At 40.7% G+C, this 11,761-nt stretch overlaps 2 protein-coding genes across 7 annotated transcripts in view; one reads left to right on the top strand and one right to left on the bottom strand.

Annotated features, from left to right (window-relative positions):
• The window catches only part of smtnb (smoothelin b), a 64,162-nt gene extending 60,583 nt beyond the window's left edge, over positions 1-3,579 (top strand). For 4 of the 6 annotated variants that reach the window (XM_049577764.1, XM_049577762.1, XM_049577768.1 and 1 more), the window contains one exon: positions 1,916-3,579. In XM_049577764.1, the coding sequence (XP_049433721.1) occupies positions 1,916-2,069 (154 nt within the window). In that variant the 3' untranslated portion in view covers positions 2,070-3,579. Of the gene's footprint in view, positions 179-1,915 lie in introns of all 6 variants that reach the window. The other 2 variants (XM_049577763.1, XM_049577765.1) reach the window with 1 other exon arrangement.
• Positions 3,580-3,728: 149 nt separating this feature from the next.
• On the bottom strand, positions 3,729-9,994 carry selenom (selenoprotein M). The gene is made up of 5 exons (XM_049577771.1): positions 9,755-9,994; positions 7,018-7,053; positions 6,790-6,824; positions 6,591-6,669; positions 3,729-4,537 (listed from the first exon to the last, which is right to left on the bottom strand). Exons 1-5 carry the CDS (start codon positions 9,848-9,850, stop codon positions 4,307-4,309), a joined length of 477 nt encoding a protein of 158 aa, XP_049433728.1. The 5' UTR covers positions 9,851-9,994; the 3' UTR covers positions 3,729-4,306.
• Positions 9,995-11,761: the final 1,767 nt, after the last annotated feature.

Below are 11,761 nucleotides of genomic sequence, written 5' to 3'. Positions count from 1 at the left end.
GAAACTAGTGGACTGTCCCCAGCTGTTGGATGTGGACGACATGGTGAAGATGCGCGAGCCAGATTGGAAGTGTGTGTATACGTACCTGCAGGAGTTCTACAGGGGTCTGGTGACGAAGGGCCTGGTTAAAACCAAAAACTCCTCCTAGAGTTGCACCGCAACTAAAACTGAACCCATGGTGAGAGAGGGGGCAAACCTGCCGTACAAAGGAACCTCACTTTGGTTCTGACTGACTTAATGGGGTGAAGGGAGTATGTATGAGTGCGTGTGTGTGTGTGTGTGTGTGTGTGTGTGTGTAACTGCATGATTTAAGCAGCTGTGAGGATTTAAATCAAACGCGGTGGGTCAGAAAACTCCTTTATTGGCTGCTTTTAGACATTTGATCCTTCATGTTAATCTGAAGCTACCGAGGTCCAAAGTACCAAACATGGTATGCATGTGTGTGTCTGTCTGTCCATGTGTGCATTTCTGCATAGTCAGAGACTATGGCCCAGGCGGAGAGCCAGGACCATCTGCAGCTCAACACTTTAAAAGGAACTGCTGCATCACAATGTTTCAAACAGAGAAGTTAGGAAACAAAGCAGGGAACGGAAAAGGCTGCACCGTCCACTGACTTTTTATCATGTGTGAATTTACAGCTGTTTACGCTCGTAAAGCCTTTTAGAGGCAAAGTAATAGTAAAGTGCACAATGACCCCGAGTCTACAGTTCGTTAAATAACAAAAACAAGTTGATGCCGTTGACATTTACTTTATTGTGTGAGAGATTTACCCGTGTGCTGTCCTGTTACTTTACACTTTCTTTGTGTAGGATGTCTCAGAGGGTTTACAGTATGTGGAGATGTAATGCCACCCTGTGGTCACTCCTTGCATAGCTCACACGTGAGGTCTTTGTTCCTAAAAGTGTTTATTGAAACATGCTGCATTACTGAAGTTTATTTATAGAGAGCTTTTAAGGGGTTTTACACACAGTGCTTTAGAGAAAACAGAGACAAGAAGGGATGAAAGAAGTAGAAGATGACCACAACAAGGAAGAGCTTGAGTTCATCAGTGCAGAGGTGTGTGTATGTGCGTACTAGGGATGTTCCTAACAACTAATTTTCCTGACATTCTGGAAGTTTAAAAACAGACTAGTCGACTCGTCTAAAAGGAAGAAAACACTTCGAGAAACAGTCAAATTGAGCCTGATTTAATCTATAAGGTTGAATATAGGTAGAAAATATTATTGTGTACATTATGAGAGCCATTTAAAATCATACATTATATTTATCGATAACTGAATCATATTTTAAATGCGCTAAAATGTGGCATTTTGGACTGTGCATTATTAACATTGCACATTAGCCTACAAAACATGACAGCAGCTCACCAAATACACGTTAATAATATTATTTATTTACTGTGTATCTAACCTCCCAAATAATTTTCATTCAAAAATGCACACTCATGCGGTATCTCTGTCATGCATGAGCAAACTGACACACACAAAGACAGGTCCAGGTTATACTCATGACTGTGCTGCTAGTTAGTCTCACCGATTTAAACTCTTCCCATTGTCCTCTGGGTAACATTCAACCAACTAATATTTCGGGAGCTGCCTAGTGAGGCTAGTAAAGTTTGATCGATTAATATTGCACACCCCTAGTGTGTGTGTGTGTGTGTGTGTGTGTGTGTGTGTGTGTGTGTGTGTGTGTGTGTGTGTGCGCATAAGGCTAGCTTTTATCTACCATTGCTGCTCCATTACTTTTGTTAATAACCATGCGAAAGCACCTGATGGACAATTAAATCTGAGTAATAATGACTGAACATCTGAAGAGAATTATCCACCTCTCTCTTCCATCTCTGGTCCTCTACCTTTCCGTCTGTTCATCCTGCTCTCTCTCTCACACACACTGTCTCTTGTATGCTGTTCCTCAGGACATACGCCAACTGCATGCCTCTGCTGGAAGTGGAGGACATGATGATCATGGGCAATAAACCCGACTCCAAATGCGTCTTCACCTACGTACAGTCTCTGGTCAACCACCTGCGCCGATACGAGATGTCCATGGGTCGGCCCTGTGACCTCTGACCTGTGCTCAGTGAGCCTCGACGCCTCCCTCTCCCAACCTCTCCCTAAGCTCAATCGCCACCTGATGACTGCCTCCGCACTGACGGGCTGAGTCACAGAGTTGCTCATCTCTGATGGACACGTTGGGGATTGTGTGTGTGCGTGTGTGTGTGTCAGTTTTCTTATTATCTGTGTTGGCAGTGGTGATGTGTATTCATTGTTTCATTAACACACAGTCCACCTTCCTCCAGCAAGAGAGCGCCAAAGTTTTTATAACACAACCTTATAAGCTTTAAAATTTTACTCTTAATTTTTTGTACTGTTTGTGCCAGGTCATACTTAACACACAGATATTGTGTCACGACGCTAGTGTACTGAAAACACATCGAGACAGAAAAAAGAAATATTTTTTATAGTATTTCCCCTTTTTAAGTTATTTATACCTACATATTTCTCTGCTACACTTTTGTAACAAGTACTGTAATTTGCTCGCATTTCTTTGGGTGATTCCACAAAGGAAGAAAAATACACTCAACCTTAAGATGGATTTTCATTTCGGTACTTTTTCATTTTTACCAAACTCTGGCTGCTTAAAGTATTTTAATTAAGTTATTACTATTCTCATGTTAATGTTATCAGTTAGCATATTTACCATTTAATTCATGAGCACAGGGATGTTCTGTCGTAATTGTTCAAACGGATGCAACGTTGTTATGAGTAATGTCACCTTTCTGAACTTTACCGTGCTACTGAGAACATGTTTCAGATTATTATCATATTATTCTAGCAGCAAAAAATGCATGCAGTAAAACACTTTTTTATTCAGGTAGAAAGAAAACGAGGAGTTTGTTGTAGTCTGATGTCATACAGCTGAATTGTATCAATACTTGATGTTTCTTAGCGCTTGACTGACAGCATATGTGCAAAATAACATGTATAACAGAGCTACCGTCATCCGCCAGCATCACTGACTTGCCCTGCAAACACACTCACACACAGCTCTGTTAGAGGGCTCCTTATTTATGCTTGAGTAGATTTTTTTTTTTCTTTTTGAAAATATATTGTTTTTTATTTTGTTAGTGTGTACATGATGCTTTTTAAAGCTCAAGCTATCACGATGTTTTGTCAAACTAATTGGGGTCACTTTTTGGTCGAGTTAACGGGCCCGGCGAAAGCCGGCTTTCCTTTTAAACGTGAATGATCACGACTGAACGTAACCGCCAATTGTATATTTTACAACTTGAAGCTAAGAAAATTTTTTAAATGAAAATGTTTATTCCGCTTGTAAAAATTTAAAATTCCTTTAAGATCGTTCCAGAGCTGAATGAGCTTGATGAAACTTATTTCTTAAAGCTCTGTTTGAGTAGATTTAGAGAAATTATTTGAGGATAATTCCACCGCTGCCAGCTGAAAAACAAACATCTTCCATGGAGCAGTGAGTGCTGTACATAAGAGCTTAAACACGTTATAATTTCACGTTTCTGTGCACCACAGTTAAATGTGAATTAAAATAAACAAATTTGAGAAATGAGTGCTTGTTTGGAATTACTGCTCTGAACTGTCTTGTGAAACACTATTTTATTTTCCACATCAGATTACTCAGTCTGTCAAACATGCTTCCATTCATACTCAGATTTACACAACATGAGAACATAAATATTCAACACAGCAAAGACTAAGAATGAGATTTTGAGATTTTTTTTTATTATTTCATTCTTCTTTTTCTTTTTTCTTTTTTTTTTACAACGCTCCCACTAGAGTCCTCTTGTGTGCATCAGTCCAACCCACCAGAACATGTAACATCAGCCTCAGGCCATTCACACAGTTTTCAGTCTGAGGCTTCATTCAGTTTCACAGTAGGTAGGAAGCAATCAGACACACAAGAGAACTCAAGAGGAGCGAACATTCTGAAGACAGCTGACACATGATGGACCAAAACACAAAATAAAACACACACGTCCAGTCTTTGCGCAGAGAGTAGAAAAGCACTCACAAAGCAGCCTGTTAGATTATTATCGCTGCAAAAAATAAGAACAAACAGCAAGAACAATATGTGCAAATTCAGACTGTGGACCTTTTCAAAGGCCTTTTGCTGATGCTAAGATTGTGTCCTCGCCCAAGGACTGATCCATGATCTGCTGGTCTTATTTTGAAATGACAAACATTCCTGTCATCAACTGCAATAACCAGCTGGTCGTGGAGCAGCTTTGGGGCTTTAATGGTACTGTGAGATTCCTACTTTTCTCCACTCTGACAGGTTATAGATCAGTATGCTTGGCTTCTGCTTTGGGCTCTGAAGAGGCGTTTTCTGTGGCAACAGAGGCAGTGGCGGATTTGTATGGCGGCTCGTCTTTAAACGGGCTGTCTTTGGCAGGGGAGAAGCGGAACTCCTCGGGCACCTCGTCCTCAGGTTCAGCCTTCTTGTAGAAGCCGAGCTTCTCCAGCAACTTGTTGATCTCAGAGCGGGTCATGTCGGACAGGGCAATCCGCTGTGGAGGACACATGCACGTTAGATTATAATACCATTTTAAGGGAATACTTCACCTACAAAAAGATCATTGTATATCAGTTACTGACACCGTGTTATGTTGAATTCGTAAAGAAAACTTCTCTGCGATAAAGAATCCAGACACTCAGAAAATTCTTGATGAATGATGCAGGGGACCACATTTACATTACAAACCCTCACACAGCTTGTGCAGTATAATCCAAGTCTTTTTTATTCAGCCATATGTTCAGTCCTTCCCAAACATGCATTTTTACTGAAGCCTTTCTATTTTAATCAATGTCCCATATGAGTAGTGCTCCTGGGCAAACATGCTTACCCAAGCACACTACTAATCCTTGCATGAAACTGTGTTTTTAATACTAAGATTGTAGTGAAAACGCATGTGTTTGGGAAGTGCTGAGCATACGGCTGCATAAATAAGACTTGGATAAATACTGCATGAGCTGAAGAGTTTGTAAATGGATGTTTTGATATAGTTTTACTGTAGTTAAACTAACTTCAATTCATCAAGATTTTTCTGTTTTTGGATTTCTTGTTCACTGTGGAGACATACAAAAAAAAAAAAAAAACTTTCTTCACAAAGTCAGTGTAACACAGGGTGAGTAATTGATATATCACTGATCACTGTTGGTCTTTGTTTCACTGTTATAATCATTAAAAAGCAAAAGCAGCATGTGTATACATTCAGTAGGTTATATCTTCAGTAGCTAGCTAGCTAACCCTACACTTTTCAGGGTTTGATTGTGGTTTTGGAACAGGGAAGAAACGTATATCTTTTTCCAGCCTCTCCAGGTAACGAGTATCATTAATAAACGACGTGCCCCAGGCACAACATTTAGCTCCAAATCCACAAAACCAGCCTGAAAATGAAGGAAATCTCAAAAAGATTGCATTAGAGTCAATGGAGCACAGCTGTGTTGTTGTTGGACCCTGGTCTGAGCCGGCCCAATGCTATGTTATGATTGGCCAATCTGCGTCTGGGGGCGGAACTGGCAACTATTTGATGAGAAATTTGCCATTAACAGCTTTAAAATGTAAAGTCAGATGAGGGTTTACCGCTTAGTATGGAGTCCTACACATACATGACTCCAAAAAATGAATGCCGTTAGCATTATTATGCCTTTAATTTTTAACAAAGTGAAATGAAGCTAACTGTATAACTGGTTTAGAAAGACCTCACCCCACTGACTTCTACAGATCACTATGATAACTCTGGGAATGAATGGCTGAAACAACACAGACTCTGATTTACACCACAGTTGTCTCATTATATCATATTATTTACTTTAGTTTTTTAGGATCCCCATTAGCTGATGACCTGATGTTAACTAACCTTCCTATCACAAAGTTTAACAAACAATTCTGTACATTACATACTTTCAAACATCACATTACACACACACACAAAAAAAATCTTTATCTAAAATTAACAGGGGTGTAGGTTTTGTTTCTTCATTGAGAGATACACATATGAATCAGGGGGTTTGTGGGTCGTCCTGCAGGAACTTTTGAGTGTCAAACATTCAATTTCCTGCATTCTGGTGCCTTTTCTGCATCAATTTACAGCACAAATCACTTTAATTTTGTCAAAATAAAAGTCTTTTGAGGCCTTAATATTTTTATTTGCGGGCAGACAAATGTACATGGTCTATTATACTGAGAAGGACGTGTCCTCTGTGTCCTATCCCCAAAATATATGCCTATGACTACAGACAAAACTCAGGAGGCATGATTTCAACATTAACAACATTTTGTTTATTTACTGAGCTCCATCTTGTAATGGCTCTGTGAATTACAGAGATAGATTTGCAAAGTTTTGTCATCTGTCTGGGTGGTAAGAGAGTAAGAGATATCCTGAACTGGACTGTCTTGTCAGATACGTATGTTTGTTCTCTACTGATGTACACTACTTTCTTGTTATTTAAGACATTCCTGAAAAAGATTAAAGATGCTATAATCACAGTCTAAGTCTACATATGGGTTTTTGAATATAATGCAAAACAAGTACAATACACTGCAAAACGAAGACTTACATCCAGCTCTTCGAAGTAGTGGTTCAGGAGGACAAGCTCAGGGTCGGCCCCAGGAATGTGTTTCATCACCAGGTTATGGCTGAGGTAGTCATGGTCAAAGAATATCATGGAGAGAAAATACTCAACTTTTTAGAGTGTGCAACTTAAAAGAGACATATTTAAGAACAAACAGCAGCAGTGTGCTTGAGTCAAAGGATACTAAAGAGGAATGTCCTGGACCACAAAGGCTTTGACCTGCAGACAGGGGAGGGGGGAATTAGTGTTATTTCACTCAGGGCTGCATTCAGTGGGGGATCGTGTGAAACCCTAGACATGAAAGGTAAAATGTCTGTCTGAGTGAACACTTTGACAGGGATTAGGCTTCAGTCTGCCGCTGACACTGGCTCTCAGCGTGTTCCTGTTGATTACATGGCAGAGGGGAACTTACCTCTCTGAGCCTGTTCAGCTGTCATCCACCACAGGTCTGCGAGGAGACACATAAAATAGAGGAAACTGTTACAAGCAGCTCTCAGACTTTGCAGTGGCGCCCCAGAAATGTTTCACAGAGGAATTATTTTACAGTTAATATTACTAACTAGTCCATACCCATTGAGTACAGCATACCATACCATGACTTAGTCATACTAAAAATTAGAAAAAAAACCCCAAACTTCTGGCCACAGGGGGAGCCACAGTGATTGGTCGCATTTTAGCCATGTTTAAGCATTTTTCTGTTGTTATAGCGCCACCCAGTTGACAATTAGAGTTAAATTTCTCCAGTTACGTTGAGGCATCCTGTTCTACATATCGTCCAAGTTTAGTAAAAATTAACATTAGGCAGTTCGACCTAGATAAGAAATTAGCTCTCTAGCGCCCCCATTTTGTGTGATGGGGCCAATAATGGAGGGGTCCCCTCAGATTATGTGTGGTCATTTGCCTACAAAGTTGCGTGGTGATCGGTGAAACCCTTGAGATGTTATACACCTTTATGTGATGAGCCACGCCCTCCGCAATATTCATTGCCTTATAGAAGCTCAGTTTTAGTAAGTTTTCCAACTCTTGCCAAGAGGGAACTTTAGATATTGGTCCCTAGATTATGTTCACCGAGTTTCATGCAGATCGGTCAAACTTCCTAGGACAGATTGATTTTTAGTGTTTTTCAAAAAATTCAAAATGGCGGGAAATCTGCATCACCGGAAGTTATGGGTTCTTGAGGCAAATGAGTTCCTCATGAGGAGAGGCATCTCTCTGCAAAGTTTCATGTCTCTACGACATATGGGGCATGAGATATGCCCATTCAAAGTTTGCGATTTCAATCGGTTGCTATAGCACCCCCCTTTGGCCAGTTGATGTAATATTGCTTAAGTCGCATCCTCCCATGACCCTCTACCACTGTGCCAAATTTCACATGGATTGACCAAGTCAGTGAGGAGAAAAACGTGGAACAGACACACAGACACACCCACAGACAGAGTTTTCATCATTATAGTAAGATTATATGATGTACATAGACTAATACCAACCCAGTTAACATTTTGAGTTCCACAAAAATCCTGATTTAATGAGTTATGTATCTTTAAGTACATGTTTGGTGATTAATTGTTTATCATATAGGCTGGTTGTCCTTTTCCTTAAGAAGACGAACAGCTTCAATCTGAGGGACTAGATTTAGAGGACACTCGTGGATACCCACAGTACCTATTTTCAGTCAGATATCTTGAGGTGAGAGTTCAAGGCACCCCTTTGAAAATGGTCATTCTAGTTATTTCCTCGCCAAAATTTTGCCTACATTTGTAGCACTGTTTAGCCCTCTTTCCAATGAGCTATGCTAATGTGGTTGGTACCAATGGATGCCTTGGGTTGTCTAGTTTCATAAGATACTAACTTTGCGATAGCTTCAGAAATGAGGGCGCCACAGCCTCTTAAAGATAGTAATATCGGAATCCAAATTAAGTTCAGCGCAAGTTCAGTCAGGAAGACTTTCTTTATGCCATATTCATCCACAATTCTCTCTCTATCACACTCCTGCCACTCCCACTAAACAGCTGACTATGGGTGTTCCCTCTCCTGGTTAGCCAATCAAACTTGCCACAATCTCCATGTCACACCCTCATTTACTACATTCAGCTCCTGTCACCTTATCCAGAGCCCAGAATGTGCTCCATAAATCCCACTCCTCTTCACACCCAGATCCTCAGCTCCCTCTTCATCTCATGTCATCACCACCACCAGTGTCTAGACTCCATGGGGATCCCTAATCTACTACGTCTTTACCACCCTCCTGAAATAGACGACGTCACGATGGGGTCTAATCGACAAAGACTTTTCACATTTCTCACACTTATATGCACATGTAGATAAATATTATTTCCTCTCAGAACAAGTCTCTCCAGATTGAATTATTTTTGCCGAGGGGGAGGCAGCAACTGCATTGGGGCCCCCTTCCCCCTCTGCCTTGGGGGCGCCACTGATACTTCAGAAATGGGACATCACCTGAATTAGGAATAAGATAACTGACACATTTGGGCCACTGAAATGTGTCTTTATGCATATTTTCCTTGTGGGGCTGCAGTGTTTCCTTGTTCAAAACCACTTCAGCAAGTTTCTCTAATGTCCTGGTATCACTGTAGCGTTGCATCCTCTGAGAGCACAGAATCAAGATAGGCTCCTGGGAAGGACGCCTAACCTCCTTCTTGTGGGAATCTGAGCCGCAGGTATAGAGTAGCAGGTGTGACTAACACAACAATAGCAACAGATAACACGCTTTTCTTCAGGGTGGTGATTTGGTGACACCCTGGGGGAGAGTGCATAGTATCTCACAAAAAGGAGGGTAGAGTTACAGAAACTTTTGTGCTGAAATCAGACCTGCAGTTACACGCCCTCTGTCCCTTTATATAAGAGTGAGAACTGAGTCACTTTGTTGCAGATTTGATGGTTATTACATGAAATATTGTCTTAATAAGTGTGTTTAGTTGGGTGTACTGTAAAGGCATGGATCATCCAATTTACAGCAACATACTCCCCTGGATAAAGCACTCACGCACGCGCCCAGCACGCAGATTAAAGGAATAAAACGCATCCATTTACATATTTATCCTAATCTGACTCAGATAATGCACACACACACCCTCGGCCCACCGTCACTGTAAATACAATCACATATGAAGCGTGTTACTGTAGCCTACCTCCACCCTCGCCTTCGCCAGTCCCTCCAGTTTCTTCAGATCCACATCGTAGGCCGAGGCACAGTGGAGTAAACTGGCCAACACGATCAGCCACATTACGTCTCCTCCTGGTTCAGATCGTGGACCAGGACTGCTCCAGTATCAGTACCTGCAGACGTCTGAAGGTAAGTAACGTAACTCGGCTGTGGAGAGGAGGAGAAATGATGTGCAGCTATGTCACGTCCGGACCTCTTGCCACGTCAAATATTTCTCCCAGAGGAGAGAGAAGGAGGCGGGGAGAGGGCGCTCATTGGCTGTCTGAGAGATCCCCATCAGGATACATTCAGTCCCTCAGATGTGATGTGCAATCTGTGGTTAATCCTCGCAAGGAAATCTCCTTATAAAAATCATTAACATGAAATATCGCCTGTTTAACTCTTTATTTATCTTATGTTGCTGCAAGCATAAGATGGCGGATGGGTTGTTTTATATTTAGAAATAATGTTGATAGCTACTGTAATAAAGGTCATACAACATTACTGCATAACCACAAGTGCCTATGTGTGGCAGACAATATGGTAAAATGATCTGGAGGTTAATGAGATCCTACATGATCATATTCAAATTTATATTCTGTTTCAAATACATAAATAGCAGCAGAACATGTGCATTTTTCTTTTCTTTTTTTAAACTGTATCTACAGTGGTGTGCAAAAGTTTTGGGCACCCCTGCTCAAAATTTATTTTAATGTGAATAGTTAAGTAAGTAGAAGATGAACTGATCTCCAAAAGGCACACAGTTAAAGATGAAACATGCTTTTAAAGATTTTAAGCAAGATCAGTGTATTATTTTTTATTTTTCACGAAGTTTGAGTGGAAAAAATGTAAAGGGGGACCATGCAAAAGTTTGGGCACCACTCTCAGACAACTTTCACAACAGTGTCAGACCTTAATTATCCCTAAGAAAGGCCAGGTGATGCAAATTTCAAAGCTTTATAAATATTCTGACTCCTGAAACCTTTTCCTGTCAATCAGCAGCCATGGGCTCCTCTAAACAGCTGTCTAGCACTCTGAAAACTAAAATAATTGATGCCCACAAAGCAGGAGAAGACTACAAGAAAAAAGCAAAGCATTTTCAGGTAGCTGTTTCCTCAGTTGGTAATGTAATTGGAAATGTCAGGTAACAGGATCTGTGGACATCAAGTTGAGGTCTGCAAGCAATTTTTTTGAGAAAGCTGATTCTAGGATTGTTAGGAAGGCAAATCAAAACTCCCGTTTGACTGCAAAAGACCTGCAGGAAGATTTAGCAGACTGGTGGTGCACTGTTCTACTGTGCGGTGATACCTGCACAAACATGACCTTCATGGAAGACTCATCAAAGGAAAACCTTTCCTGTGTCCTCACCACAAAAATCAGCGTCAGAAGTTTGCAAAAGAACATCGAAACAAGCTGTATGCTCTTTGGAAACAAGTCCTGTGGACTGATGAAGTTAAAATAGAACTTTTTGGAAGCAACGAGCAAAAGTGTGTTTGGAGAAAAAGGGGTGCAGAATTTCATGAAAAAAAACACCTGTCTAACAGTTAAACACTGAGGTGGATCAATTATGCTTTTGGCTTGTGTTGCAAACTTTCAAGGGTAGAGGAAAGAATGGATTCAGTTAAATTTTGTAAGCAAATCCACAATGGACGACCTCAAGAGGCACAAGCTGGTTACAAAAAGTGTTTTGAAGCTGTGATACCTGTCAAAAGGGGCGCTACTTAGTAGTGACCATGCAGGGTGCCCAAACTTTTGCTTCAGGCCCTTCTCTTTTTTTGTTGTTCTACTAATGTAACTATTAACAGTAAACACAATTTTGACCAGGGGTGCCCAAACTTTTGCATGCCACTGTATAAACTGCCTTTGTCTGAAATGTGCTTTATAAATAAGCCTATATGCAACACTGCATGCCTCATAAATTACTACAAAATTGAACTAATACCTCTGGCATAGTTAAAACAAAAACTGGACATTATATGTTTTTTTCAGAGAC

This window comes from Epinephelus fuscoguttatus, linkage group LG6, assembly GCF_011397635.1.
Source record: "Epinephelus fuscoguttatus linkage group LG6, E.fuscoguttatus.final_Chr_v1".
NCBI lineage: Eukaryota > Metazoa > Chordata > Actinopteri > Perciformes > Serranidae > Epinephelus > Epinephelus fuscoguttatus.
Note: the sequence above shows the minus strand (reverse complement) of the source record. Positions and strands in the feature narration are given on the sequence as shown.